Source organism: Mixophyes fleayi, chromosome 2, assembly GCF_038048845.1.
Source record: "Mixophyes fleayi isolate aMixFle1 chromosome 2, aMixFle1.hap1, whole genome shotgun sequence".
Classification (NCBI taxonomy): domain Eukaryota; kingdom Metazoa; phylum Chordata; class Amphibia; order Anura; family Limnodynastidae; genus Mixophyes; species Mixophyes fleayi.
In genome coordinates this window covers 257988483-258013988 of record NC_134403.1, presented here as the reverse complement: position 1 = coordinate 258013988, position 25506 = coordinate 257988483, and the positions used below count along the sequence as shown (strand labels likewise).

Sequence of the window (25506 nt, the reverse complement as noted above, 5' to 3'; positions counted from 1 at the left end):
ATTAATGACAATGAGCTATGCACACACAGCTCTATTAGTAAGCTGCATGGACGTAGCATCATAGCACCATGTACCTATGTGGTTTACAACTTGCCTCATAGAAACACTAAATTCAGCATCTAGTCTTACAGCCCTGCAAGGAGTTTCATACACGCTCTTCAAGAGGATTTTCTCATGCTATGTTCTGTATAAAACAAGATGCATAACAATTTTACAATTATTGATAGACCATTAGCAGATTATCCTAAACCCATTAAACTAACCACAACAAATGGTATTTATGCTATTAGAATGATTCAATCTTAATATTTCATTTATGTAGTGCACACCCCCCCCCCCCCCACATTAACCAAACGTAATAGCGTACTCTTAACTAAACTTGTCTGCCTAGCCAGCAATTGGTTTGAAGGCTATAGGTGCTCCCTGACCTCTTATGTGGAATGTTGTCAACATTCAGAGCTTCAAAGTTCTTCCTGGGTCTTGGTACTGTCATAGTAGTCTCTTTGCTAATGCCTGTATCTCACTTCTATTGCCCTGTTCTAATCTACTCTTCTTATTATCCTAACTAAACCATGCATGTATCTCCCTGCTAAACTCCTAAAACATGTGTATTAGGAGTATTTAGTATAGTATTTTAATTGGTTGGCACAAGATTTTATGAACAAGATTGTTCCTTATATTATAGATACATATAAGGATATTTTGTGTAAGGTGCTACTCCTGTGTTAGTCTGGGATTATTCAAGCATTTTTTTATCAAATGAGCAAATTTTATAGATTCACACATTTGAGCAAACCCTAAAATGTTTTTTTTTTCTTAGTGGCTGGTACATCAGACTGTGCTGGCCCTTCCATGATTCGAAGCCCATCGTCTTGTTCTTTCCCTTGAAGGTAGTTCTGACATAGCATGGTGGTATGTTTTGGGTCATTATCTTGCTGTAGGATAAACTGATTATCTACTTAGTGTAGACCATATGGTGTATGGTGCTGTAAAATGCTTTGGTAGCCCTTTTTGTTCAGGGTGCCATTCACTGTGCAAGTTGAGGGGTATGGATCCAGCAAGAGAGCCCCAAACCAACATGCTTCCTCCTCCATGTTTGACAGTTGGGGTTACACACTGATGAACCATACTTTCACCTACTTAATGGCATTAAAAAACCCTAGGTGTCAAACTGAAGAACTCAAACTTTGATTAATCAGTCGATAAGATCTTCAAGTCTTCTGTAGTACACTGGTGGTGCTTCATGGCCCAGAAAAGCCTCTTTTTCTTATTTTGCCATCTTAACGGCTTACTTACGGCCATTCGACCTGGCAACCGTGCAGCTCAAAGTCTTCTCTTCACAGTTGAAAAGGAATTTCATACTTCGACCACAAGCTGTGCTTGAAGCTGTTGTCTTTTGAGCAACCTCTTACGCAAGCTGAGTCTCAGAAATTTGTCTTCTGATTCTGTTGTTGTTTAGGGTCTGCCAGACCTCTTAATGTCAATTTCCAAATGCCTTTTGGTGGTGTAAGACATTGTACTCACTGACAGCTTGCCTCTCTTTGAAATTTCTCTACTAGAAAGACCTACACTTTTAAGTGTTATAAGGGTGTCTGTATTCATTTGTTAATTGCATTTTCCTTGCCATTCTGATAGCAGTATACCACTTCCTGCAGCACAATATTGTCCAAATAATGCTTCAGAGTATAAGAACAGTCTGTACCAACATTTATACAGACAAGGGTCTTGTAATGAAATAACCAACAAAAAAGTTGTAATTCCTGTAGGAATTGTTTGAATCAAGTTTCAGGGTACTACCATTGCTACACAACAACTGTAAGTTGCTAATCCATTACCTATTCCTTGAAAAATACCTTTTTAGCCATGAAATTGACATTTTACATTACTTACTAACCTAAGCTTTTTTTTTTTAAATCTCTAGCAGTTTACTGCTTACCTTTGTACCATTACAAGTTATTCACTGGTCTTGACTTGCTTAAATTTTTAGTAAAAACTGGAAAAAAGAGGATTTATATACTTACGTTAAATCCGTTTCTCTGATTCCGTCTGGGGGACACTGCTTACCATGGGTTGTGGAGGGGAGCATGGGAGTTGGTACCTAGCTAGTTAATTTCTAACACTGCTGACAGACCCTTCCCCTCTATAACCCCCCCCCCCTGCCTCTTCCTCCTCAGTTAATTTAAAAAGCCCCCAAGGAGAAAAGTTCAATCAAACAAGAGCACACAGAGGAAAAGCAGAAGGGAGGGATCGCAGTGTCCCCCAGACGGAATCAGATAAACGGATTTAACGTAAGTATATAAATCCTCTTTTCTCTTTCATCCATCTGGGGGATACTGCTTGCCATGGGGACGTTCTAAAGCAGCCCCCTAAGGGTGGGACCACTCTGAAAACCCCGCTCGTAGAGCACTACGAGCGAAATCTGCATCCGCATATGCGAATACATTAAATTGATAGAATTTGGTAAATGTGTGGACAGAAGACCAGGTGGCTGCCCTGCAAAGCTGGTCAGCAGAAGCCCCATTTCTTGCTGCCCATGACGCCCCTAGCGATCTGGTGGAATGGGCCGTAAGTCTCTCTGGCACAGGTAGGTTAGCTCTTATGTAAGCCTGTCTAATAGTTGCCGTAATCCATCTTGCAATGGACTGTTTAGAGGCTGGCTAGCCTCTTTTGTTAGAATCATATAGGACAAACAGAGAATCGGTTCGTCTAATTTGAGATGTTCTTTTGACATAAATACGGAGAGCCCTGACCACATGTAACTTTTTCATAGACTACCGATCAGACTGAGAAGTAGATAAAAAAACTGGAACTACAATTTCCTGGTTCAAATGGAAGGAGGACAACACTTTTGGAACAAAAGAGAGGAGGGTTCTCAAAACCGCTCTGTCCTCATGAAAAAACAGATATGGTTCCCGACAAGACAGAGCTCCCAATTCCGATACCCTACGTGCCGATGCAATTGCCAAAAGAAAAACAACCTTCCAGGTCAAACACATAAAATCTGCCTCAGGTAAAGGTTCAAAGGCAGGCCCTTTAAGCATGTCCAGTACCAGGTTAAGATCCCATGGTGCTGTAGGTGGAACATAGGGAGGTTGAATATGTAAGACTCCCTGAAGAAAAGTCTTGATATCTGGTAAATCCGCTAATTTCCGATGAAAAAAGACTGACAGTGCCGATACCTGAACCTTTAGGGAACCTAAATGAAGACCTGCTTCCAGCCCATACTGAAGAAAAGCAAATAAGCGAGGGAGACGGAAGGAAGACGTGTGATATGGCCTATTTTCACACCATCTAATATAGGCTCCTCAAATCCACTGATAGATGCGAGCCGAAACTGGTTTTCGAGCTTGCATCATAGTGTTAACTACACTGGGGGAAAAACCCCTAGCCCTCCAGAGGCTGGCTTCAACAGCCATGCAGTTAAACTGAGCTGAGGTAAATTCTGGTGATGGAAGGGACCCTGAAGAAGGAGGTCGTCTCGTGACGGAAGACGAAATCCTTATCCTATCGCCATAGAGATTATGTCTGCGTACCACACACGGCGTGGCCATGAGGGAGCTATTAGCATTATTGGAAGACCCCCTTGTGGGAATCGGAGGAGACAGGTATCCCAACCTGACCTCCCATGACCTCGTCATTACGTCCACCGCCACAGGATCTCTTGCCCTTGCGCAAAACCTGTGAACCTTCTTGTTGTGTCTGGAGGCCCTGAGATCTATATTCGGAAGACCCCACCTCTAAACTAGAGACTGAAATACTTCCGGATGGAGTGACCACTCCCCCGGCATCATTTGATTTCGACTTAGGTAGTCGGCCTCCCAATTCCTTATTCTTGGAATGAATACTGCCGAAATTGCCGGAACATACTGTTCTGTCCAACAAAAAAATCTGCGCTGCAATTTTCATTGCGGCTGCACTCCTGGTTCCTCCCTGCCTGTTGACATATGCCACAGCCGTGGCATTGTCGGACTGAATTCTGACAGGGTGGCCCTAAAGGAGGGACTGGGCCCCCCGAAGGGCTAACACATTTATTGGTAAGGCTGATTCCTGAACCGACCAAGGTCCCCGGAGCCAGAGGTGCAAGATTACCGCTCCCCAACCTCTCTGGTAATAGGAGGACCCCACTGTGAATCTTAGGCTGCAGGTGACTCTTTGTGAAAGAAGAGAGGCGACACAAACCTGTATTGCCTGACTTCCTGATCGCTCTCGGGGTAGTGGTGTTACAAAGAAACAATGTGGTACCGGACCCAGCAGGTCTATCCTGTACCCCCTTGCTATAATACCCCGAATCCAAGTGTCTTGGGATGACGCTGCCCCCTGTTCTCGAACAGAGACAGACGCCCCCCCTCCCCCTCTGGCAGAGTAGAGTGGTCGTCAGGACGCAGGCTTCTCCTGTGTCCTAGAGGCCTGACGCCTAGCCGCAAATGAGGATTTACCCCTGACAGAGGAGCCTCGAGCATTTGGTTGTCTACCTCTAAATGACTGTCCTCTAGGTCAGGAGGTCCCTCTCAAGGGCTGACAAAAGGAGCTGACCCGAGGAGTCCTGCCCCTACCTGAGAATACCGGCAAAGAAGTGCTTTTACCCCGTCGCCTGGGAAATCATAGTAACCAATTCCGGCCCGAACAAACCTGCTGCTGAAAAAGGAATGGATTCAACAGACTTTTTTTGATTCCGAGTCTCCTTCCCAGGATTTCAGCCGTAACGTTCTTCTTGCTGAAATGGATGCAGCCTGAATAGAGGACACAGACGCTGTGTTCTGAGCCGCCTCATAAAGGTACCCCGATGCCTCTTTCAGATGCAAAGCCAGGGGAAGTAAATCAGAGTCCTGTAAGGCCTCTGCCAGTTGGTCTGCCCATGTTTCCATGGCTCTAGCAACCCAAGCTGAAGCAAATGTGGGTCTAAAGGAAGAACCCGCAGCTACAAATATAGATTTTAGCTGGGATTCCACCCTGCGATCATTGACATCCTGCAGAGTTGCTGAACCTGGACAGTAAGTAGTAAAGAGTGTCTGGCCAAATGGGCTACTAGAATATCTACCTTAGGAATACTCTCCCAGCGGGCCACGTCTTCCTCCTGTAATGGATACAGGGAAGGGAACCTTCTGGGAACAGAGAACCTTTTATCAGGTTGTGTCCAGGCTCCCTCTGCAATATCTCTGAGTTCTACAGAAGGGGGAAAACGGATAGCCTTCCTTTTGGCCTTCTTAGAGACTTCTGTCTCTAGGAGTAGGATCCTCCGGTTCTGGGAGGTCCAATGCCTCTCTCACCGCTAAAACCCAATCATTAATAAAATGGCTTTTAGGGTCTTCTTCCTGTTCCAAAGGTTGCACCTGGTCAGGATCAGAATATATTTCCCCCTCCTCCTCTGAAACCCCCTCCGGGTCTGGAAGGACCATAAGGGTATTAGTGGATCTAGGACTCTTCCTTTTAGCAGGCGGGATGTTTGGGGATTCAAGTAACTGGTTTAGTTTACCCAAACCCTTTATAAATGCTGCGGACCATGCCGGTTCTGTGGGAACAGGGGCCTGGTCTGTAAGCAATGAGGAAGGTCCTGGCATATACGCTTCAATAGAACCTGTGGCAGCAGGGAGGCCCAAAGGCATACTAGCATTATTAGCCACCGCGGCTGCCACAGTAGACATCAACTGATTGGACTGTGACACCATCTGTGCTAAAGAGGAAACCGACTGTGTCAGGGAGGCCACCCAGGCCGGTTCCTCCGTCAGTGGGGCTGTAACAAGCTGGGATTGCGTAGGGGGACCCCCTGCATCGCAGACAGAACATAGTGCCAACGGGTCCTTCTGCCCACTAGGTAATTTTGCATTACATTTTGAAAATGTGAAATACTTTACTTTAGGGCCCTTTCCTTTATCTGTCATTTTATAAAGGAAGGCACACCAAACACACAGACTTAAATTTAGCTGTTAGAGAGCGAGAGACAGCAGAGAAAATATGAAAAAGAAACAAGTAATCAACTAATCTGACATAAAAGTTATACTTGTAATTTGTTAAACCACAATAAAATAACTTGGCAAGTGAGAGAACTACAATATAACTCCCACTAGCCCACTTTGCAGTCAGCAATACAATAATATATGTTTAAATAAAATCAGATACTTAGCCACCGGCCAAACAGGGGAGAAGTCCAACAGCCGTGACTGGTGCCTGCTCCCTCTGCTCCCTTTCCCGGGCTTTTATTTGGCGCCAAAAGGCCGGGCTAGTCCAATTTTTCCTGGAGAGCAGGGGAGCTCTATATCTTAGCCCCCTCCCCCCTCTGATAATGCTGTCTCTGTGTAGTGCTTTTCCTGCCCCATTAGCGGGAGGAGAGAAAAAAACCCAAATATATGGCAAAGTAGTGGAGACCTCAATTGAGGTCTCCGCAGCAGATTTTCACCCCGATGCCCCCTCCTATGTATGAGGAGGGGGTCTTAGTATGGCCCCCTTCCTTTTTCTCTCCTCCGGGGACTTTAAAATGGCCACCGGCATTCTTTTCATTCCGATAACCGGCACTCCATGCCCGCAGTGGCAGCGCCGGTTATCGGTGAGTCCCCAAGAGTGACAGCGGTCCGGAGAGACACCTTGTCATTCTGTATTCAAGCACCCTATTTGCTCTGCCAGTGAGAGCCTCTGGCTCTCAGCTGACAGAGTAGTGCCTGCGCTGCTGTTCTGGGAGTGTGCACTCTATAATAGAACACACTCCCAAGTCTGCCCAAGATATTCTCCTAGAAAAAAAAAGAAAATAAACTTTAGCAGCAACTAAAACAGTGCCTAGCTCCATGGCACCTAGAAAAAAAACTGAGGAGGAAGAGGCAGGGGGGGGGGGGGGTTATAGAGGGGTGTTTGGAATTAACTAGCTAGGTGCCAACTCCCATGCTCCCCTCCACAACCCATGGTAAGCAGTGTCCCCCAGATGGATGAAAGAGAAATGTGGGTGTTCTAAAATTTTTGACCAGTAGAGCGTGTATGTACTTGTATTCCTATACTTATGGGGACATTGACTTGACACACCAACACTGTGGGGACCTCAGTCATAGTGGGGACAAAAAATTAGGTCCCCGCAAAACTTACCATACAAACTATATGCTAAATAATTATTTCTATTTAGCAGGCATGTTAGTAAGAGGAAGTATGCTCAGAACTGTGTAGGAGGAAAAATGGAAAATAAATGACTAACATTCCTTTCTGATCAACTAGGTGATTTGATATTAGGGATTTTAAGACACCAATGTTGTTTGTGTAGGTATAAACAAAACACTATGTAAGCTGAGCAAATTTAAATTTTAAAATTATACTAAAAAAATAAACAAAAATAACTGTTTGCTTCAGTAGTATACATAAATTATTCTTGTATTGTTCTAAGTTCAGCTGAATTGTTTTGATTTTAGGTGTAATATGTGTGTCTATAGACTTAAAAAGGAACATAATTCCATCATAAGGATACAATGTCTTCTTAAAGGGGTTATACCAATATAACATTCACTACACCAGGGGTGTCCAACCTTTTAGCTTCCCTGGGCCACATTGGACGACAAGTTGGTTTGGGCCGCACATAAAATACACTAACACTAACGATAGCTGATCATCCAAAAAAAACATAGAAAACATAGTTAACATATTAAACTTACTTGGAAATGAAGTTAGTAAGAGTTAGGAAACCTGTTGCAGAATCATGATTAAAGCAGTAGTCCCATTACCAGCTACAATTTAACTTACCTGCATCCTTTAGTGGGGTTCAGGGAATTAAATTCCAAAAACTATTTTTTCCTCTTTCTGCACTCATGAATCATTTTTTTTATTGACCAGTTTGAAATGGTCACCAATATAGGTAGCATCAGGAGGACTAATAGAAATCTAGAGAGATTTAAAGATAGGGTGGCGGGAAAAATGGCTCATGGAGCAGCCTCCGATGAGGGTAACAGTGGGTGATATTTTCACCCTACTCAGCACTGCACATTTAAAATGGTTTAAAATATTAAAAATACAATCATCTCTTAATATTTATATTAAATACATACAGAGAACACAGCTAGTTCATAATTGCATGGTGCAGTAATTCAGAGTAACAACAATAGGATACTGGATAATCTTTCACTGCTGCTGATAGTTTGCGCGGGTGACTCCTCTGTGCTGCGCTACGCAATGGATGTCGGGTGTGATGACGTCACCCCGACATTCACTGCCAGCACCGCATGGAGGAGACCAGGGAGGGAGCCGGAGCGCCAGCTGACGTGACCGCAAGGTAAGTATTTTTTATTTTTTTTTAGCAGGATTTTTTTTTTTCCATTAACAGCACTGCCCCCTTGCCACAACCAAAACTCCTGCTGGGCCACATTTACAGGCGGGCTGGGCCGCATGCGGCCCGCGGGTTGGACAACCCTGCACTACACCATGTATAACACAAAGGCTAGCCCCCCCCATCTGTTCTCTGAAGTCAAGAACTATATATATTCTGAGCACAACCCACTTTCAGTACTCTATGCACATATTTAGGCTTTGCGTACTCCCGAATTCATTGCACGGACCTCAAGATACATGCGCTTGTGAATTCCAGTGTAGGTCTGCGCTGGTCTGCTACATTTATTTTTACTCTAACAGATTTTTTTTTTTTTTAGACAGCATTTCTATATATTTCCATTTATGTATACAATACGTTCTAAAGAAATGACATTCCCTAACCCAAGCATAACAAATGATAAATTGCAAAATAGCAAGCATTCTATTATTTATTTATTTATTTTTTTAAAATAACCTTACTTCTTACTGGTTAAAATGTGTGCACACCTAGAAGATATATTTCCTTCTCAGAGCTTCAAGGGCAGCGCAGTGCAGCTATATTGTTCCAGATCTCTGTTTGTCTCAAAGCCTGGTCAATATCTGGGAGCGGTGTGCAGTGTTTTCACTTTCATTGTTCCATGGTCAAATTCTTGCATTTCCCAACAAACATCCATGTAAAAAATACCTTGGTATATACATACTACTTATCCACTCTTCCAGAATGTTTGGAAGACTCCTAAATTCCAGACCCCTGGAGAGCAGACCACTCTCCCCCATCCTGCCCGCATCATAATAAGATTCTGGCATTGTGCCGCAGGGCCAAGATTATGAGATTCATGGCGCCCTGCTCTCCTCCACACTTGCACTACATAAAATGATCAATTTAACATGAAGCCCAGCTAAAGTCCTCAGTATTATTTCCTTTGTTTTTTTTGTTTTTTTTTGAGTCTGCAATTAAGCAGTAAACAGTTTTATAGTCTTTAGCATTGTAGTGCGCATGCAAAATGCAATCCATGATACTTTTTTTTTTACTGTTAAATTACCGTGGGTCTGCATGACCACACAACAGTAAGTAGAAACACATCAAAATCATGGACATCATCTTGCTCACACCCATTTTAGAGCGATAAGCAAAAAAAGATTTGTGAAATTCTATATAGCAAAAAAGGAGGGGACCCAGGATTTTTTTTCAGCATGCAGTTCCCCGTGCTCCGTTGAGGGCAAGCAGCAAGTAAGATTTTAATAGCTCAACTGTAAATCAAGATTTTCTAAGATGTTTTGAGGTTGAGAGCTTAATGAGACTATAAGCTTCCCAATTACTGCCTTGATATTACATTTGCCAGTTGACTTCTACAATAGGTTCACTAATGGTTGTATATCAACAACAAAAGCTCTAGTGCTCTCAGTTATTTCTTAAGCCTTACTGGAATAATTCACTATACTGAACATGCCGTTTGTCAAACCACGTATCATGTGACAAAATCAAGTTGAACTGGATGCAATTAATTTTTTTGTTGTAATTTTCATTAAATTTATACCTGTGGAATTACTGGTTATTATGTGAACCAAAATAGGCCAAGGGAATAAAAAATGTAATTCGTTTATTTTTTGCAGATTGTAAATCACAAAATATACATAGAAAGTCCATTAGCGAGCAGGTAGCCTGCTTATTCACACCCTTTCCTTTCAAGTTTAATACATCTCTATATTAACAAGCAGAATATATCTACAGAACAAACGCCTGGCTCTTGTTTTTAGGCAGAACTATATCTTTGTGTAGACAGCACTGAACTCTGTTGGAGCCCAATTTAATAAGAAAATAAAAATAGGAAAAATAATTCAAGATGGCAAATCAAAAAAGTGAAAACATCCTTCATCAATGATGGCACAGGTGACCAAAACAAATATGGAGTCAACATTGCATGATGTTTACCAGAACATAGTATGCTTTCACAGATCAAAAAAGGCTTGTTTTGCGACCAGAGTCAGACATTGGTGTTTTAAATATGCTTAAATAAAGTAGCTAAAAAATATTAGAGTATTTTGCATATAGTTTTCTCGTATCCACCAAATCACAGAGTTCCCAAATGAAGTTGCAAAAAAAATATAATAATTGTTTTTTTTAAAAAACAGAAAAAGCTAAAATTGAACAAAGTGGTGAATGAGGACAGTGGTGCAATTCCCAGCACTATAGCACCCTAAAAAGTCATTTAATTTTCCATTCCTTTACTGTAATATGCTTTTCATCTCTTGTAATAGCAGACACTAGGGTATCCAGGAATGGAAGGAACAGGAAGGATCCTTGATCTGTACCCTCGGTCTCACTGGAGCTTCATTTCGCAGTAAGACAATTCAACACAAATTCAGGAGCTTGTTGAAGAGTCACACACGGTGCAATCCATATTTTTCAATAATATCAGTGTCACTCCAAAAGATCCTGAAACAACAAAAAAACAAAAAATTAGACACTTCGTTTAAGTCCCTTGTATGGTCAGAGTAGCTTCTTTGATTTCTAACAACCTACAGCACTCTCCTCTTACCTCATCAGAGTCATCATGGTAGCCACTACTCCTGTGAGATACACTTATGCTAGAATCCAACTGCTCATCACCCTGTCTGTCTACATGCTGCTTCAAGACAGAATATCTGTGCACAAGAAACCTGTAAAGAGAATAGACAAAATACATAATCCTCATTCATTCACTGCACTACATAACTACATATTAGAGTCCTGACCAGGCTTGATGCAGAAGACTAGCACCCGACACCAGTTCTGCACATACAAATGTCTACCTGATCCTAACAGTAATGATTTCCTCAGTAACCTGATCCTTAAATCCTAGTCATACAGAATAAAATGGGTATATAGAGTATTCATATAGGACCTTATCTACCAAGCGCACATACCTGCTCCACTGTAATTTCTGCCATCTTGCTCTGCAAACCATTTTGAGGTATACTTAAGCAAATCTACTAGGAAGGGATAGAACCATATTATCAGACCCAAACACACAAGACCCATACTGTGATCTCCTGTGCACACCTGCATTTTTTCTTTAATGTAGCACCGCAGATGAACCTCATTAAAAATATAACATTTGACAACAAAAAAATAAATACAATTAAAATGGTCTGCATAGGATTTTCCACGGCAGGGCTCTACCAGGAAAAGAGGATTTTTATACTTACGATAGTAGTTTCTCTGATCCCATCTGGGGTACACTGCTTACCATGGGGTTGTGTGAGGGGAGGAGGAGTTTGCCACTCAGCTAGTTAACTCTGAGCTGCTGACAGACCCCTCCCCCTGCAAACCCCTGCAGTCTTCAGTTTAATTATAGAGCCCCAAGGAGAATAGGGCAATCAACCAAAGAACATACAGCAGAAGAGCAGAAGGGAGGGAATGCATTGTCCCCCAGATGGGATCAGAGAAACGGATTTATCGTAAGTATAAAAATCCACTTTTCTGTTTCATCCATCTGGGGGACATTGCTTACCATGGGAACTTTCTAAATCAGCCCCCTTGAAGGGAGGGACCGCACTGACAGCCCGGCACGCAGAGCACTACGGTCAAAACTGGCGTCTGCTGATGCAAAGACATTGAATTGGTAAAATTTAGTAAAGGTATGGACAGAGGACCAGGTGGCTGCTCTGCATAACTGGTCCGCTGAGGCCCTATTTCGTGCAGCCCAAGATGCCTCCACAGAATGGGTAGAATGGGCAACAATACCATCTGGCACAGGTCAGTTAGCTTAATAGTCAACGTAAGCCATCTAGCAATAGATGGCTTGGAGGCCGGCCAACGACGTTTCGAAAAGTCAAATAAAATAAACAAAGAATCTGTACGGCGAATCTTTGCTGTCTTCTGGACATTGAAATTTCTGGATGTGGTCAGAGCTCTCCGAATCAGAGATCCTGTTCCAGGCCTTTGTGGGTCATCTGTGAACATCAGAACTACCCTTTCCTGGTTTACATGAAAACCGGAAACTACCTTTGGCAGAAACGATGGAACCGTTCTGAGGACTGCTCTGTCATCATAAAACACCAGATAAGATTCTCGACAAGACAGCGCCCCCAGCTCGGAAACTCTACGGGCTGAGGCAATTGCAAGGAGGAAAAACACTTTCTATGTTAAAAACCGTAACTCTGCAGTCTGAAACGGTTCAAAGGGAGGCTCCTGAAGCATATTAAAAGGACCAAATTAAGATCCCAATGAGCCATGGGCTCATTGGGATCATATGGAGGCTGGATATGCAATACTCCCTCCCTGTAGGAAGGTCCCGACATCCGGTATGTCTGCCAGGCATTTGTGAAAAAACACTGAAAGCGCCAAAACCTGCACTTTTAAAAGATCCTAGACGAAGACCCCCATCCAGGCCGTCCTGGAGAAAGGCAAGCAACCTAGAGAGACGGAACAACTCAGTGGCAGGTCCGGTTCTCCCACCATTTAATGTATGTAAGCCAGATACGGTGGTAGATCCGAGCAGAGACTGGTTTTCTAGCTTTAAGGAGGGTATCCACTACTCATGAAGAGAACCCTCAGGATTTCCAAAGGTTGGCTTCAACAGGCATGCCGTTAAATTCAGCTGTGGTAAATCCTGATGTAAGAATGGTCCTTGAAGTAGAAGTTCTTCGCGAAGAGGTAACCGAAGACCTGGACCTACCACCATCAACATAATCTCTGGATACCAGACCCTCCGCGGCCAAGCTGGAGCCACAAGAATGACTGACAGGCCGCCCTGCTCGACTCTCTGAAGGACCCGGGGAATCATGGAAATGGGAGGGAACAGGTAACCAAACCTTAAGTCCCATGGCATAGTCATTACGTCTACTGCTACTGCCAAGGGATCTCTTGCCCTTGAGCAAAATTGTAGGACCTTTCTGTTGTGGCATGATGCCATCGAACCTCGGTCCGGGACCCTCCACCGGGCGACTAGGGACTGAAAAACTTCCAGATGAAGAGCCCATTCCCCCCAGCAGAATTGCATTCCGGCTTAGATAGTCTGCTTGCCAGTTCTGGATGCCTGGAATAAAGACTGCGGAAATGGCGGGAACGTTGTTTTCGGCCCAGGAAAAAAAATCTGAGTTGTCACCTCCAGTGCTCTTGCACTTCTGGTGCCTCCTTGTCTGTTGACATACGACACTGCCGTGGCATTGTCAGACTAGAGCCGAACCGGTAAGCCCTGAAGGATGAATTGTGCTCCTTGCAAGGCCTTTAACATGGCTTTTAGTTCCAATACATTTATGGGGAGAAGGGTCTCCTGAGCGGACCAAAACCCCTGAAGTCTCAGATGAAGAGCCACAGCCCCCCACCCCTGAAGGCTGGCATCCGTGGATCCCAAGATCCAAGGCGCAAAGGACCTGTCAACTAACAAGTAGTCCCGGACTATCCACCATCTGAGGGATTCTTCCACTTCTAGTGACAAGCGAATCAACTAACATTCTAACTTCCGATGGGATCCTGACCATTTCTTTAGCAAGTCCTATTGGAAGCACCGAGAATGGATTCGACCATACGTGAGAGAGTCTCAAAAGGTCGACACCATCTTCCTTAGTAAGCGCATGCATAGGAGGACCGACAGTCTCCGGCAGGACAAAACGCGAGTCACAGTTCTGCAGGGACCGAATCTTGTCCTCTGGAAGGAACACTGACTGTAGGTATCCATTATCAGTCCCAGAAAAAAAATGATGATGGTAAGCTGAAGATGTTGCTCGAGCAGGTGAGCTGAGGCAACTTTGATTAGTAAGTCGTCCAGATAGGGCACTAATTGCACGCCCCTGGAATGAAGATAAGCTGCCATTACGTCCATCATTTTTGTAAACACCCTTGGTGTGGTTGCAAGGACGTATGGAAGAGCCTTGAACTGGTAGCGAGCAGATCCTACCGTAAATCTGCAATGAGCCTGATGTGCCTTCCAGATAGGAACGTGGAGGTAGGCGTCCTTGATATCTATCGACGCCATGAACTGATTCGCCCCTAGTCCATTGATAACAGACCTGAGTAATTCCATTCAAAATCTGACCACCTGCAGGTGAAGTTTCAACTGCTTGAGGTTTAAGATGGGACGGAAAGAGCCATCTGGCTTCTGGACCAAAAAGAGGTTTGAGTAGAGCCCACGTCTCCTTTGGTTTTCCGGAACCTCTATGGATGACTCCTGCTGAAAGAGAAGCAACACTGTGCAACCAGCTTGCCCCACCATCCACAAAAAAAACAAGCAATGCTTCAAAGAACCTTCGAGAGGCTGGACCCGCCTGGTCTATAATATAACCTCTTATGATTCCGCAAATCCAACTGCCCTCTGAGGACTCTGCCCACTGATCCCTTAACAGTTTCCATACCTCTGGCGACCCATGCTGATGAAAACGTGGGTCTGAATGAAGTACCTGCTGCCCTGTAGATAGAGGTTTTCTTAAAGTCTCTATCTTGCGGTCAGTGGGGTCCTGCAAGGAAACAGTTCCTGGAACAGGAATCGTAGTGTGGCAAGCTAATCATGCCACTGGTGTATCCAACCTTTGTACCTGTTCCCAACAGATTACATGACCCTCCTGTAGAGGATATAAAGAGAGGCACCTTTTTGGAATAACAAACCAACGGTGAGGTTGTTTCCAAGAAGTTTCTGCGATCTCTTACAACTATTATCACAATTATCATTCCAGAGGTTGAAGGGAGTAACGCAGCAACCACTGGAATTTCTGTGGGTTTAGAAGGCAGTTGTACCAATGTGGTAACCCCCTGCGTCAGGGCAGCCGTCCACACTGTTGTTCCCGTTATGGCTAGGGCGGTAGTCTGACTGAGCCGCCATGGGAGCCCCACCGTAGTCAGTACAGAGCGCCCCCGGGTCCTGCTGTTCACTGGCTAATTTAGCTTTACACTTAGAAAAATGAAAAACTTTTCCTCTACTGTCATGGAGAGCAGTCTGTTAAGAGAAGCAGCTGTCAGATGAGAGCCAGTGTGCTCTGTCTATAATACAGCGCACACCTCTTAAGTTAAAATAAATCATTTTATAAGAAAAAAAAAAGAAAAAAATCTTCCCTACCTAGCTACGTGAGCCCAACTCCCTTGGACACTCACAAAAAACTGAAGACTACAGGGGTTTTCAGGGGGAGGGGTCTGTCAGCAGCTCAGAGTTAACTAGCTGAGTGGCAAACTCCTCCTCCTCTCACACAACCCCATGGTAAGCAGTGTCCCCCAGATAGATGAAATAAATAACAGTTTCAGAAGCAATTCATGGTAATCCAGCTTTCATTTTCCCCCTCTTCTTTTCTACGCTTACCTTCCTCCACAAACATATTTCTTGATTATCATGATGGCAGCAGCTACAGCACCCAAGAGAACCACGACTACAGAAAGAATCACCGGGATTGAGCTTGTCGTTGTTATTGTTGCTTTATCCTGACAAAAGTAGATTAAAAGAAAATGTGCAAAGTAAACAAAAACATTTGAGTATATAGGTTATTTTAATATAAAAATACACAGTTCCACAGGCATCATACTAGTCAATGACTAAATCGGAGTCCAACCCTATCCCAACTAGCACTACAAATCACATGCATGTTTAGGGGCTATTTGGGACTAATAATTATTAGTTATAGGATAGTTGTGACTTAAGAAGAGAAGCAAAATCTTTTGAAAAAATAAATAAAAAAATAAAGAGTGGCGAGAATTATGTTAGCCTGTGTTTAATTTAAGTCATTACACTTAGTATAGAGCAAGTAAGGATTAAAGGATATAGTAGAGTTTTTCTGCATTTGCTTCTCTCTAATTTTTAGGACTCAAGTTTTTATCTATAGTTACACTGAATGTTTAGGCTTTTGAACAGAACTTGCAGTTACAAAAGCAGCCTGATTTGATCAAAACTGAAATAGTAATACCCCAACATAAGTACCTGTTTTTTAATACAAAATGAGAAATATATATATATATATATATATATATATATATATATATATATATATATATATATATAATTTGTTATTTATTTTTTAATGTATTTTTTTGTGACTTTTTTATATGTACCTTGTTTTGCATGTATTGAACGTTGTTATAGGTTTTTAATTTGACAAACTCATTATTCGAGATAATAGTGTGCCATTTTCCAGTGCTGTTGTGTTTTTGTTTGGATTTCATTTCTTCATGAGAACTGACAGATTCTCGTACAACTGCAGGAACTGAGCCACTAATTTTTTTTTTGTTCAATATATGCAATTTAGTTTTCAGCGCCCGGGAATTATATTGCTGATTTTATGAAAATAAAAGGGTATGGAGGACCCTGCTCACTAGAGAGCTTACATTCTAAGTGGAAGAGGGCACAGCTGAGACAAAAGGGGCAAGTGTGGCTCAGAGTGGAGATAGGGACAGCTGTGAGGGTGTATTAGTATCATCAGGGATAGGGTAAGATTTATTTAAGGGGAGAAAAAAAAAAAAAAAAAAAAAAACTCTTTGCAGTCTATACCATGAATAAAATGTGTTAATTTCCAGACCAACTTATACAAAGCAAAATGTATTTGGACTGTTTCAATTTGCATTTGACCAAACTATTAAACAGTGACAATCCTACAAATCAGAAATTAAATTCAGTGTGAACTGGTACATGGAGAGTTGATTAGCAGAATCTGGGAATATTGCACTAAAGATTTTTATTAAACAAAAATCAGTGCTATATAAGCAGATTACAGCAACTTGTATGCACATAGCTCAAGCTTCTCTTCAATGTACTGCAATCTGATTTATGATTTGCAAGGGCTAAAAACTTGCCTAAAAAAGTATTACACCTAATCTACCAATGTGAAGTCTAACATTAATTTTAGATCAGTGTCCAAATGTAATTGTGTGTTCATGACTTAAATCTAACCTTATTTGCATATGGCTAACACTACATATAAAATGTATTCCAAATTGGGCACTCAATAGAAACAAATCCAGTCTAACTCTCATGGTCAGTAAGCACATCGCGCAAGCCTATTACAACCCACTCTGCTGCCATATTGGTTTTTTTTGTGCAACTACAAAACCCACCAACATAACTCCACTCAATATAGAAATTCAATATAGAACTCCCACCAAGCTTCCCATTTGTGGAAGCACCCTACCTGAGTCTCTTAAAACCGGCACCTAAGATAAAAACGTCTTTCAATCATTTCTATAAGTATGTTTGTGATTGTAATGCTTAGTGCTTTCTTTCTGTAAGCAGGCCAATTGTATTTGATATATCCAGGACAAATTTGAACAAAAGAGGTGACATACTGTATTCAATAAAAGGGTTTATCAGAAATTCTTAAACAGTTTATAAAGTACAGCTTTTATTTCTTGAATTGGGATTTTTTGGTGTTGCTTTGCAAGGTTGTTGGGGATGGGATAATAGAAGCCATAACACGGACTGGTTTTGCATTATCGGTTTCACTTAGTCTATAATAAAGTTGCACATTGCTTTACAATATGTTTTATTGCAGGGACAGAGAATGGGAGAAATTGTGCTTCTCAGCCGAGACATTTTTTGTTATTTTTTTTTAATGTGTCTGTTGAATGACAGTGGAAGTTTGCGTGACTGTTTCCTCTTCATCATCACTGCCTGATACAAGACCTCAAAAATAGGTTGTATAATGCAATTTCATTTTGTGAGGCTATGCCACCAGAATCTGCAAATACAGACTGCTTTGCATTGCACACAGATGCCAAATGTTTGAGTTTTGTCACCAATTTAATGTTGGTTTTTTTTTAATTTCAAAGAAGTCAGATGAGAATGCATGCATACTATGTTTTTCTTTGCTTGATTACCACTGACAGTAGTATTGGATTATTTTCTTTTACAATGTAATGGGGCATGTTGTCTGTGCACATTTTACCTTTTTTGCACATTCAAGATGCAGGCTTATCACTAGAAACTAAATCACCCTCCTCATCTGGGGAAGAATAACTGATCATCCTCATCTCTCTGAGGCCGATAATCACATTATGGTATTACAGTCTCAGTCACTGCCACTTAATTATAATTTTATATGTAGTTTGAGGACAATATATGTTAATGGTAATAAAAGTAGCAAAAAAAAATAAATAAATCTGTGTTTAAATAAAAAAAAAGCCCCAAGTCACAGTTTATTAAAGCTGCACTAAAAAAAGTGGTTGCACAGACCCTTCCTAACTGGAGCCCTGGGTGCTGCTATATGTAGCCTTTTATTATTATGGCGACAGTGGAGAATGTGAGCGGGAAATTAATCAAGTTGCAATCTTCACTTCAGCCTATGAGTGGTCCTCCGACTCAACACCACTCCCCATTTTTAGTTGTGCTGTAAGAGAAGCCCTAGAAGCTCTGTACTAGCTAGGGATGACAGCTTACACCAGTGTTTCCCAACCCTAGTCCTCAAGTACCCCTAACAGTGCATGTTTTCCATATCTCCTTACTGGAGCACAGGTGTAGTCATTACTGACTCATATTTTGAAAGATCCACAGGTGGTACTAATTATTTCACTTTTGACCTGGAAAACCTGTACTGTTAGGGGTACTTGAGGACCAGGGTTGGGAAACACTGGCCTACACCATCAATAAGACAACAGATGGACAAGCTTTATCATCTCATCTACAAACATGGACTAGCCATTCCATCATTTTTTTGGGGGCACTTCAATGATGCTTGAATCATTGAGTCAGTGCCACTGCTCTACTACTTTAAACCAAGTGTTGGTTCAATAATACAGGTTATCAGAAAATTATGCTTTTGGTTGTGGTAGGGACCAAGCCATCATTAGGTCAAATGTGTCATCCCAATCTTTATCCTATTCTTTGTATACCTTTCTTTACCTAGTTAATTGACTATAGGGAAAGAAAAAATAGCTATCTGGGACAATAATTTTGTAAGCATGTTTGGCTGCAGGAAAATGTTTGTGCTGTTTTTGGTGATTAGTATTTGTGTTTAATCCAGTCACACCCCAATTACCCACAAGGAAAGAAAATGTGCTTCAACATTTTTTTAAAATCTGGATTGTGGATAGTGAATAAGGTGTTTTCTTTGACTGAGTGCAATATGCATGAAATAAATATCAATACATATGTGGGAAAAAGTTTGCTTCAATGAGGTGGGTGTTTAAATAGTTGACTTCCTCAAAAAGTCACAATAGTGCCACTACACTAAAGCCTTTGGGTGATTCAGACCCCCAAATCTTTAAACAATTCATAAAGAAAAAGTTTGTCTCCTGTTACTCTCAAAATGACTGCATCATTAAGCAGGTGGGATATGGTCAGTAAGTCTAGCTTTATGGAGAGAAAGCAAGCAGCTCATATCAGTTGTCTACACACTCAGTCTCAGCAGGGGGCTACAACAGAACTCTGCCCAACTAGACCCAGGTGATTGTTGGCAGGCAGTGGGAGGTCAGTTTCCATTGGCCGCTTGTCACATTGCTTCCAAACACTCAGTTTCTGTGCCGATTGATTACTACAGCTTCCATGGCAAGACAGCAGGAGCACAAAAACAGGCCTTCCCATACAAGTTTCAGCTCCAGGGTATGAAATAGGTGGGGGACAAGACACCGCTCTATCACAAATCTGACAGAGGGGATTGGTATATTTTGCACCACGGGTGAACGGGTTACATTTTCCTCAGGCCTTTGAAGCCCTTGTAAAAAAGGACAATACCAAATACCACAACCCAGGAAGTGTGTTTTCAATTCTTTTGGTGCTTTAATGATATTGTTAATTATGTTCCAACACCTCTATCTACAGGGCACAGACCTAGACCATTATCGAATTTGGCAGTCTCAACAGAATGATACCTTGTGTTTTTCATGAAAAAGTAATTTACAATTTATGTTTTCTAATTATGTTTTACATATAAAGAAAGGCAAACATATCAAAGGCCAGAATGTTTACAAAAGCTTTCAGCTTGTCTTTCCATTTTATTGAACACTAAGCAGTTTTAATGTGGGGGCCAAGAACTCTAAAACTATTTCTATTCACATTACAGAAACTTTGAGGGGCTCAGAACTAAGACCAGCTTTGCATGAATTACATGTATATCAATTTTTTCTTGGTTTTAAAATGAATATATTTATGAATACAGGAGTCTATTTTGAATTTCATGGAATTCATCCACATCCAACTTTTCGGAATGGCAGTTGTTTGAGGGTTTTTTTTCCTTTGATGCACTGATCAGAAATATTGCATGCTTCATTTTAACTCCACGTAGGGTTTTGTTTCCCATACTCAATTAAATGTACTGCACATATTGTTAATTACAATAGAAAACAGGCAAATTAGATTTTTTTTTTACATAACATTCATATCCATTTCTAATCCTTTTAGTTTACTACAGAAAGATATGTCTGCACATATAAGCGATCATATTTTTTGAGTTGTCATGTGGCCAAAGTACACTAACATTTCAGATATAGGATCAAATACCCTGGAAACATTATGGTGCTTTGGACAGATTTGCTTGAACTTCAGGATCATATCTTATGAATTCCTATGCATCTTTTCTATGGTAAAAGCTGTGCTTTGTATGGAAAATTATATAAAAGAACAGCAGCTGCACTAAAAACTTGAGGCGTGCAGTCTTTCCTGATCTACATTAGCTTTGGAATATGACAGACCTCAGATAAGTAAAAGGGTTATTTCAAATACCTGTGGCGTTGGAGACAAATCATTTGTACATTTTTTTCTCATGTCCATCTCTTCTCGCATAGGGTTTACTCCACCAGTGCACTTATCTCCAGCAATCTTACGGTACCTACAGGTCAAAGAGTACTATGCCTTATTTAAGAAGTAACCTTAAAACATAAGCAGCAATGGTGGGAGGGGGTCAAGATCATCTTGGAGAAGCAGACTTAAACTACTGCCTCTATCAGTCAAAACCACTACATTTTCTTTAAGGACTAAGAATTCAAGATGCTCATATTTACCCCTTTGTCTTCAATTTTTCCTCTTTTCCATATATACATAGTTCCAGTTCATGGCCCTTGAGTTCAGGTTGCTCTTCACAAGTTGACTCATTTTCCTTACGGAAATATCCAAAGTCGCTGTATAAGAAGAGTGAAAGTCATTGGATATGTTTCCAGATGTTAACGGACATGCATATTGTGGCCAGCATATGATGTTCGTATATTTATGTGTGACATTACCACATGTAGTCATCCAATGTACATGTACAGTACACAGGTTCTCGGCTCACTAGGTAATCCCGGCCATTCTGGCACATCGAGGCTTTTCGCAGGCGCAGATACTGCTCTTTATATCCCAAAACACAACCATCAGATGGGGCTTCAGGGTCTGTGGAATGTGCCAACCACTTGATATAATCCTTATCGTCACCTAATTAAGGACATTAAAGTGTAAATACAACTCAATCCACTTTATAACAACCAATAACCACCCTCCCATTATAAATGGAATGCTAGAATTCCAGCTTATTCAAATATTGAAATCATCCAGGGCTATGGGATAAATACAGAGAGGAGCATAGTGGCAAGAGTTCAGAAAGACTTTTATACTCACAGTTCTGCTTTAGAAGTGAACCAAAGTCTACAGTATAGGACAACCAGGAGTGTTTTAGGTAACTAGGCGGATACCCCCATATAGTGATATTCAGAGAACGAGCACCTGGCTCTGAAGCCAGGCCAGTGAACATCAGAGGATCATTGGAGAAATTATATGAGAACCAACACTGGCCTTCATCTGTTGAAAATCTAGAGTGGAAAAGACAAACATATGAAAGGTTAAAAGGTCTCATACACAAAGTAGATATTACCTCTCTGGATTTAAATGGTTGCCCGTTTTAAAGTTTGTATGTTGAGGAACAACTTGGTTCTTGCATATTGCCAGACACCCTTGAGTTGTATCAGATGTTTGCCACTGCACATGGCCTAAAAAGCCTATAAAATATCGAATGTCAAATAATGCAAAGCATTCTTCTTTATTTTTGAGTAGAATATGTAAAAGTTAATCACAATCAGTGCAGTACACAATCTTCTTAGCTTGGCTCTTTCCACTTTCTATTTTCTTGCTTTGCTTTAACCAGATCTCTGGTTCCCCTGTTGCTTTCCACATTACTACGGAGTTTATGCATTAATAATGTACGTACGTACGTATATTTTGCATTGCTGACAGGAATAAGATGAACTCGTCATTATTTATCGGTTATTGTATTCTGTCAGCTCTATCAATGGTGCACCTCATGGCCTCCATGCCTGGAGGTGTGATGTGATCACAACATGAGAAACCATCTGGGGGGGGGGAGGGATGCTCAACATGAGACTGTGTTTTATGGTACTGCCGTATTTGTGCTGCAAATTTAAACCCAGTGGAATGATACACTGGTGAAGGCAGGGTCATCTTTATTGTTCCCCTGGACAAGGTTAAACATAATCATCAGCTATTTATACGGTGCCATTAATTCTGCAGCGCAGTAGAGAGAAAACTCACTCACATCAGTCCCTGCCCCATTGGAGCTTACAGGAGAGGGAGAGACTAGGGTTAATCTGATGACAGCCAATTAACCTACTAGTATGTTGTTGGAGTGTGGGAGGAAACCAGAGCACCCGGAGGAAACCCACGCAAACACGAGTAGAGCATACAAACTCCATACAAATAAGGCCATGGTCAGGAATCAAACTCATGACCCCAGTGCTGTGAAGCAGAAGTGCCAACCACTGTGCTGCCCAACATTGCAGGATAATTGCAATCATATACATCCTTATTGAGATTACTTTACAAACTAAAAGGAGAGATGTAGTACTTTTTATTTAGCAAATGATCAGTTTATATACCGTTATATTGTTTCAGAAAGTGGAGTTAGCTTGTAATTGAAGAACTTATGTCTTTATGATACATGTTAAGCACTAGAGTCAGCATTGAAATCTTTTACATTGTCCGGCATATATCAGTAGGTCAGCACTTAATAAATTATACAAATCCCAATAAACAATACAATATTGTATCACTTAAAACACATTAGTAACAGTATCTAATGAACTCTGTACAAGCCACAAACTCCACCCAAGTAGCTACTTAGCTGAAATAATTTTATCTGCATGATACAGCATCCAGCTACAAGTTGGAGACCGTAGATTATCTGTCTGCTAACCCTAAACTCACTGGCATGTAAACTGATCCCCTATATCAGAGGATCATTATTATCATTATATGTAGCTTGTAAGCACAGCATTGTTGTTTGTTACAGCATATAGCCATCAACTGACTGAAAAGGACTTGTCTACTAATGGTATACTAACTACCGTAGACTACAACTTTCATCAGAGGACTAGTGCTTTACTGCTCTCAGGCGCTCCTGTATCGGCCCTGTTAACCTGATCCCTTATTTTTCTGACCAATGATATCCTGTTGCTGCACTTCTGATTACAGGCTTGAGAAGTCCGAGATGAGCAGTGGTTATAATAATTAATGTACAAATGTAAGTAAAGTCAGTTCAATGGTGTAACTTTGCTAGCAGTTCATGTACAACTAGGAATAGCTTCAAAGGAAGTGGGGACAAGTAGCGGTATGTCATACCTGCACATACCACCCCACTTCCACCACTGGCATCAGAATAAATTGGACCTCCACCAATGATCTGCAAGCCAGGCTGCAGTGGAGTGCTATGTTTCTGACAGAGGGCAAGAAAATAATAGCAGAGAAACTACACAATCCATATACATTACAAATATGTAAGCTTTTGTTGCACCATTTACATGGACAACATTTAATAACTTGTAAACAGATTGTAGCAGCTGACCGACTCCTGTTATTACTTACATCACCTTATTGAAATCTAAACATTCAAGCATGTTAAAGATAGCGTGAACTCTACTGTACAAATAGTACGACTATGGGGTTCCCATGGCTGGAACCTATCAGTGCATGCAATGTAGAAATCACCAGGTTACCATGTATACTATATAGGGCTATGGATAATACCAATAAACTTCTGACACACAACTTTACACAGAAAGTGACAAAAAAAATGCTTACAATTTCATTTTTACTGGTATTCCACCAAAAACAGAGTTTTAAACACAATACTATACAGATAAGATATTCCAGGTTTATTTCACAACTTGCTTTTGGGCCTTCATAATTCAGTATTTACCCAAATACCATGAATCATATTCCTCTCACTTGATAGTGTTGACAGGCATATCACTTTGTTCTATTGCCACGATAAGTCCTCCAGAGTCCAGGATTGCATAATGATGAGGGCCATCCAACACTTTGTTCCATGAGTAACCGCCATCATCTGAGAGATATACACTTGGACTAGCGATTGACACTGCATCCCCCACACTACCTGTGATATGGTAAAAACACAGTGATTCAAACCACAATGCAAAACAATTATGTAATTTTGTGAAGTATGCACACTTACCATGAGCAATTACTATCCCCACAGCATTGGGCTCAGACAGTGGTGGTAGCGGTACTGTAAGCTTCTGCGAGATGCTGTACTGGGCATGTATATGTAAACTACACTGTGGCACAGACAAACAAGAGAGGAACAGATAATGTACATGGATGCTGCAGTGTGACATGAACAAGTACGTAAATTGTAGCACACACATAATTAAATTACATACACACCTATTATGTATAAATTTATTTAAAGAACAAAACGTTTTTTTCAGTGGTATTTTGAGAGGTGGTGAAGGGTCTGTCAGACTTGTTTGCATATAGTTGTGGAGGTTACATTTGGACCACCCCTGTGTGTATTGCGGCATATAATATATGGCTGCAGGAACAATAGAGTAAGGCTTGAATCAGATAAGCATTAAGAATTGTGATATATTGTTAGCGATGATAGTCTAGCATTCATGACATATGACCTAAAATGGACACCCTAGGGAAAAATGTAGTTATGTTCATCAGTAACTACTAAAGAGAATACTAGTCATGACCAAAAGTTTTGAGAATGACCAAATATTAATTTTCACAAAGTCTGCTGCCTCAGTTTTTATGATGGCAATTTGTATATACTCCAGGATGTCATGAAGAGTGATCAGATGAATTGCAATCAATTTGAAAGTCCCTCTTTGAAACAACAATGAACTTTATCCCAAAAACAACATTTCCACTGCATTTTAGCCCCGCCACAAAAGGACCAGCTGACATCAGGTCAGTGATTCTCTCCCTAACACTTGTGAAAGTGTTGACGAGGACAAAGCTGGAGGTCACTATGTCATGCTAATTGAGTTTGAATAACAGACTGGAAGCTTTAAAAAGAGGGTGGTGCTTGAGATAATTGTTCTCTCTGTTA

At 41.3% G+C, this 25506-nt stretch overlaps 1 protein-coding gene across 1 annotated transcript in view; it reads right to left on the bottom strand.

Annotated features, from left to right (window-relative positions):
* Window positions 1–9858: 9858 nt before the first annotated feature.
* Window positions 9859–25506, bottom strand: part of SORT1 (sortilin 1) — a 48108-nt gene continuing 32460 nt past the window's right edge. The window contains exons 12-20 of the mRNA XM_075195968.1: window positions 24622–24724; window positions 24375–24543; window positions 21756–21946; window positions 21383–21572; window positions 21164–21280; window positions 20886–20991; window positions 15546–15664; window positions 10815–10935; window positions 9859–10711 (exon numbers count right to left, since the gene is read on the bottom strand). Coding sequence (XP_075052069.1) covers window positions 10697–10711; window positions 10815–10935; window positions 15546–15664; window positions 20886–20991; window positions 21164–21280; window positions 21383–21572; window positions 21756–21946; window positions 24375–24543; window positions 24622–24724 — 1131 coding nt within the window. The 3' untranslated portion in view covers window positions 9859–10696. The remainder of the gene's footprint in view (window positions 10712–10814; window positions 10936–15545; window positions 15665–20885; window positions 20992–21163; window positions 21281–21382; window positions 21573–21755; window positions 21947–24374; window positions 24544–24621; window positions 24725–25506) is intronic.